Raw genomic sequence first — 5,238 nt, 5'->3', positions numbered from 1 at the left:
CTCGAGTGATACTTAGAACCGTTGGTGGTTTCTGAATCACTCATAGAATCTGTGTCTCCCATGGATGAAAAGTGGTACAGCCATTGATCGGACTAAGAAGAAGGTGTGAGGCTCAGGGCTAGGTTGGGAGGTACAGAGCGTAAGAGAAATGGGTCCTGAAAGGAAGCTCAATCATCCTAGATGGAAGAGACTGGGCATTAACTTTTGTAAAGCCCTCAGAATGGTATCTGGCCCCCAGTGAAAGTTATATATGTGTTTATCAAATAAAAATGCTGAACTGATATTTTTATGCCATCAAAACTTTATTTAAAAAAATATAAAAATATAAAACAGTTTTATTCATGAAATAACGGATAAGGGGGCTACCAACAAACTTATTTGTCTGATAATAGAAAATATTATATACTAATGTTAGAAAAAGCTCCCGAGGGACTCCGCAAACCCGGGGATCACATGGACCCAATGAGATCATCCGAGCGAAGGGACCAGTCCTCAGAGAGATCCACAAAAGCAGACGGGTGCTGGCCCTCCTGAGCCTCTGCTTGGCCCTGTGGGGCCCGGACGTGCTCTTCTTCGCCGAAGACGCAGGGTGGACAGTCACAGTTGGGCCTTTGGCTGGACTGAGACAAGGTGAACACGTCATAGCTCACCCCGCCCTGTTGGGCTGTAGTGACTGTCCCATTGGCTACTCTCACCAGGCAGGGTGGAGGGAGCCACGGGGACTGCCGGGGAGCAGTGCAGGACACAGGGATCACGTACTTAGAAGAAGTCCCCTTCGAAGTGTAGTGTAGCTCCGAGCTGTAAATAACCATGTCCAGGGAGACAGCCTTGGCCCGGATGCCGCACTCGGTGACACGGTAGGTGAACTGGTAGGCGTGTGGCTGAACGTGGTTGGCAGGGCAGCCCAGACCCAAGTGTAACTCATGGAAGTGCACGTAGACGTCATTATTCAGCATGAACGGGTGCACAGTGACCATGAACCAGTCTATGGAGCACAGCACAGTCATTGGACTTTGTGCAGCACAGGCCGGAAACACACAGGTAAGGAGGACCATCCCTCCTATCAACTGAAGAGCCTTCATGCCTGGGGCGGATCCGGTAAGGACCCTCTGGAAACAGAAAGCTGGCTGGTGAGGATTTCTAGAGCACACAGAGACACAAAAGACACATCATCTTATCTCTCGTTAAAAGTTCAAACACGATCTTTTTTTTTTTTAAACAGAAGTATTTTCTAAAGGTTAAGAGAGTGGGACTTAAGTGTTCTCTGAACAAAGGTGAGGTGATGGATGTGTTTATTTGATGAAAGAGAGAAAGAGAAAGAGAGAGAGAGCACACAAACAGGGGGAGGGGCATGCAGAGGGAGAAGCAGGCCCCCTGCTGAGCAGGGATTCCGGATATGGGACTCAATCCCAGGCCCCTGAGATCATGACCTGAGCTGAACGTAGACGCTTAACTGACTGAGCCACCCAGGTGCCCCTCAATATCCCGTACTTTTATTTGTCAATTCTACCTCGATAAAACCGAAAACAAAGAAAACAGAGAAAAGGAAAACATTCTTGTGAGAGAGAACAGAATTCCAATTTCATTGTTGGAACTCGCGTGGTGACAGATGACCCCAGAGGCTTCTCTAAGTGGTTTCTCTAAGAGGTTTTATAGTGCTGTTTCAGTATAAAACGCATATCCTTCATATACCCAAGGAGAGTCGACCCTGGTCAGCAAAGGCATCCCTTTTTGTGCCGCCCCAGCAAAGAAAATGAAACTGTTTTCACGCCAAACATTAAGGTGACAGGAGATACAGTTTAATTCAAGCCGGTGGCACCAGACCCTTCCTTAAGGGCCCCCCGAGTCTTCTCATAAAGGCACCCCCCTCCCTATTGCCTTGTGTGGATGAGTGACGAACATAATTAAATCAAAGCCAGAGAAGAAAATGTGGTTTATTCCTGACAACCACATTTTGAAATCTCCCCAAGGGGCTCACTTCAAATAAGCAAACAGATACTCCATCAACCATTGAGGTAAGAGACCCAGAAATTCCCTGATACGTCAATCAGGGCACCTTGTAAAATCGTGAAACCGCAGAAGCAAAAAATACTGCTTTTTAATTTTACGTTTTCCCATTAATGTTATACACGAAAACAATTCAAGAGTTCCAGATTTAAGAAAGCGAGTCGTGGGTTTGTACCTCACACACGGATTGGTGAGGTAGCTCCTAACATCTTCTTTGTGGCCATGGTTTGCCCCTCCCCGAGTCATATGCTTTGCTTTATAGTTTTCTTTTATGTTCACTAGTTTTTTTTTTTTTTAATGTCTTTTCTTTTGCAATGGAAAGCTCTGTGGCCACTTCCTAGCCCTATTGCCTTTTACCTCCTAAAGAGTGGCAGGGAAGATGGGGAAAAAAACGAGTCAGGCTCAGGACAGACGTCGAAAACCCAGTATCAGAAGGAGGTGACAAATGACCCAAGAAGGAAGGAAGAAGAATATCATCAAATATTGTCCAACTCCGCTTTCGTTTTAAAAGTGAAAATGACATAAATCAAATAGAAACGTGCCTAAACTTCCGAAGGTAATAGATATGCCCCAGTGTGGGGTCTGTCTTTTGTACTAAAATGCATCCCAAGACATTTCTGTCCAGTGGCAAAAAGGCAGCTCTTTCTCTCCCTTTGATAGGGAGGAACTTGCCGCATCTTTGCTGGAAATCATGGCATAAGGGACTCACTAGAAAAGTGCAGTGGCCCGCATGAAAGGCTTTGTTTCTAAGTCAAGCACTTAGATCTGATGGGTACGGATCTCACCTCCCTATCTCTCTCAGGAATGGCTCTTCATTCTCTCCCGGGGCTGTTGGGTATAGAGATAAGTCTAAGGTGTCTACCTGGCTCCTTCCTTCCCTCTTTCTTCCCCTCTTGGTTCTGGTGTCTCTCCTGGGACTGCCTTTTTGTCTTGAGTAAAGCAGAAAACGGAAGCTGCAGCAAGGAAACAGAGAAGCAGACCCCCTTGCCCCTCCAAAAAACAAAACAAACAAAAGAGCAGCGACAACAACAACAAAACGCAAGTCAACTGTGATGCCAGCGGGTCTTGGAGAATGACTTAAAGGGACATAAACAAACCGCTTGCTCTGGAATGAGGCCCGATACTTGCTGACATCATCACTCCATCACCAGCGTGCTCTCTACTCTGGTCCCGGTCTCTCGGAGCCCACCCGGTCCTGAGCATGTTCTAGGAGTGGCTTTCCCGCCCTCTGTCGCCTTTTCTCTGCCCTTGATATCATCTCATAACCAAGACCTATTTGCCCTGAACAAAAACCTCCCCCTTTAAGGAGATCCTGGAACAGGCCGAAGAAACAATCCTTCTCTTCCATTTTGGTTATCCCAACCCAAAACTGAGAACCACGTTCAAGGCTGGGTTCTTGTGCGGGGGAAGCTCAGCCTGCCCTTCCTCCAGCATCTTCCCTTTTCTCACCCCCTCTCACTCCTCCCCCACTTCATGCATAATCCAAAGAGGGTTATAAAAAGCCCAGGAGTCTCCGAGAAACAAGACCACTGTCCCCCAAGCAAACATTTGAGACACCTCACTCTCTGCACTGAATCAGTCTTGAAGAGAGGGGTTTAGTAACCTCGCTGAGCTTGGGGGTGCATTTAGCACAAATCTTCAAACTCAGGACCGTCTCCCTGTTCTCTGATTTTTCACAGGTAGGAGAGGGCCACGCTAGGGGAGCAGTCCGTGGAGACACCTCTGTGTGCGACAGCACGCCTTCGTGCTCGGAGGAAACTTAAAAGCAAAGTCAGGGGGACCACATGCGAGACTGGGCGTCTCGGAGAGGGAGGAGTGGGGGGACCAGGAGGAGAGCAGAATGTACTTGCTAATGAGCTTGCTAACCCCAGCTCGGTGCCACACTTCAGGAGTCATTCTGTTTTGTTGAGGACAGGTCATCAGCACTGGGCACCATCCCCCTTCCTGCTGCCCAGCATTCCCAGGCCAGGGTATAGGGCGTGTGTGTGCGTGGGGGGGGTGGTGATAAGTCATTCCCAACAGTGTGAGAAATCATCAGGTCAGCTGGCTTTTCTAACTTCTAGCTGAGGCGTGGTGGCAGAGTGGGACCAGACAGGCGAGGGACAGGGGGGGCTCTGCTCAGTGGCGGAAGAGGAAGAAGCCTGAGGGGCTACAGATGGGAAGGCTGTGAATGTGTGTTTTGGGGGCGGGGTGCCAAATGGAAGGTACTTTTCGCCATCCTTGGGGCTGTGGACAGAATCCCTTTTAAAGTCTCCAGAGGGACTCCTGAGTGGCTCAGTTGGTTAAGCGGCTGCCTTCGGCTCAGGTCACGATCCCAGCGTCCTGGGATCGAGTCCCACATCAGGCTCCTTGCTCAGCAGGGAGCCTGCTTCTCCCTCTGCCTCTGCCTGCCACTCTGTCTGCCTGTGCTCACGCTCTCTGACCAAAAATAAATAAATAAATAAATAAATAAAGTCTCCAGAAATCTTCAGAGCTAAGGGGAGCTGAGGCCAAGGAAGAAATAAATGCAGAGAAAGGCATGCTCACCTTGGGACCACTGTCCAGCTTCTTGAGGAGGAGGAGGAGGAAGAGGAGGAGGAGGAAGGGGACGAGGAGAAAGAGGAAGAGGAGGAAGAGGAGGAGAACGGAGGAGGAGGCTGGGCATTGAGAAAGCAAGTCTCTGGGTCTGTATTACCATAGCCCCATTTTGACTTGATTGCAAATTAGCCCCATGACATTCCAGAAGCAATGAGTTTCAGCATTGGGCTATTGGTACAAGCCGTCCTGAACTGAGCTCTAGAGGCCCGCAGACCCAAGGCTGCTAATGGCACCTGGATGCAAAATGTTTGCTTATCCTGCAGCGACAGAGTACAGTAGCTTTTCTGTTTCTCTACATGTGGTCTATGAATATATCTTTTCCATTAGTTCCTTTGACAGAGTTTTCCTCCTTGCCTTCTTATTTGTCAAGAACTCCCTAATAAGCCTGATTATTAAAAAATCTTATTCATTCATTCATTCATCTTTTACACTTCAAAAAATCATGAACTGTTCCACTTTGGGAACTATTTCATGTCTTACAAGAAAGAGATTGGATATTGGCATAAACACAGAGCATTTCTAATCTCGGGAAGAAAAGACCCTTTTTAAAAGAGACAAAAGCTGCAGACCAAATTAGTTTTGTGCTGTTTCTGTTTGGTGAGAGCAGACAGGATTTTTTTTTCCTTCCCATCTCCTCTGATGTTGTTAGAGACA

At 47.8% G+C, this 5,238-nt stretch overlaps 1 protein-coding gene across 1 annotated transcript; it reads right to left on the bottom strand.

Moving 5' to 3' along the window:
* Positions 1-449: 449 nt before the first annotated feature.
* On the bottom strand, positions 450-1,082 carry LOC116862964 (placenta-specific protein 1-like). The gene has a single exon (XM_032850408.1). The coding sequence runs from the start codon at positions 1,080-1,082 to the stop codon at positions 450-452; it is 633 nt and encodes a 210-aa protein (XP_032706299.1).
* Between the last annotated feature and the right edge of the window lie 4,156 nt (positions 1,083-5,238).

Source organism: Lontra canadensis, unplaced genomic scaffold (genome assembly GCF_010015895.1).
Source record: "Lontra canadensis isolate GAN:19392208 unplaced genomic scaffold, GSC_riverotter_1.0 scaffold420, whole genome shotgun sequence".
NCBI lineage: Eukaryota > Metazoa > Chordata > Mammalia > Carnivora > Mustelidae > Lontra > Lontra canadensis.
This window is presented reverse-complemented; position numbering and strand designations above follow the sequence as displayed.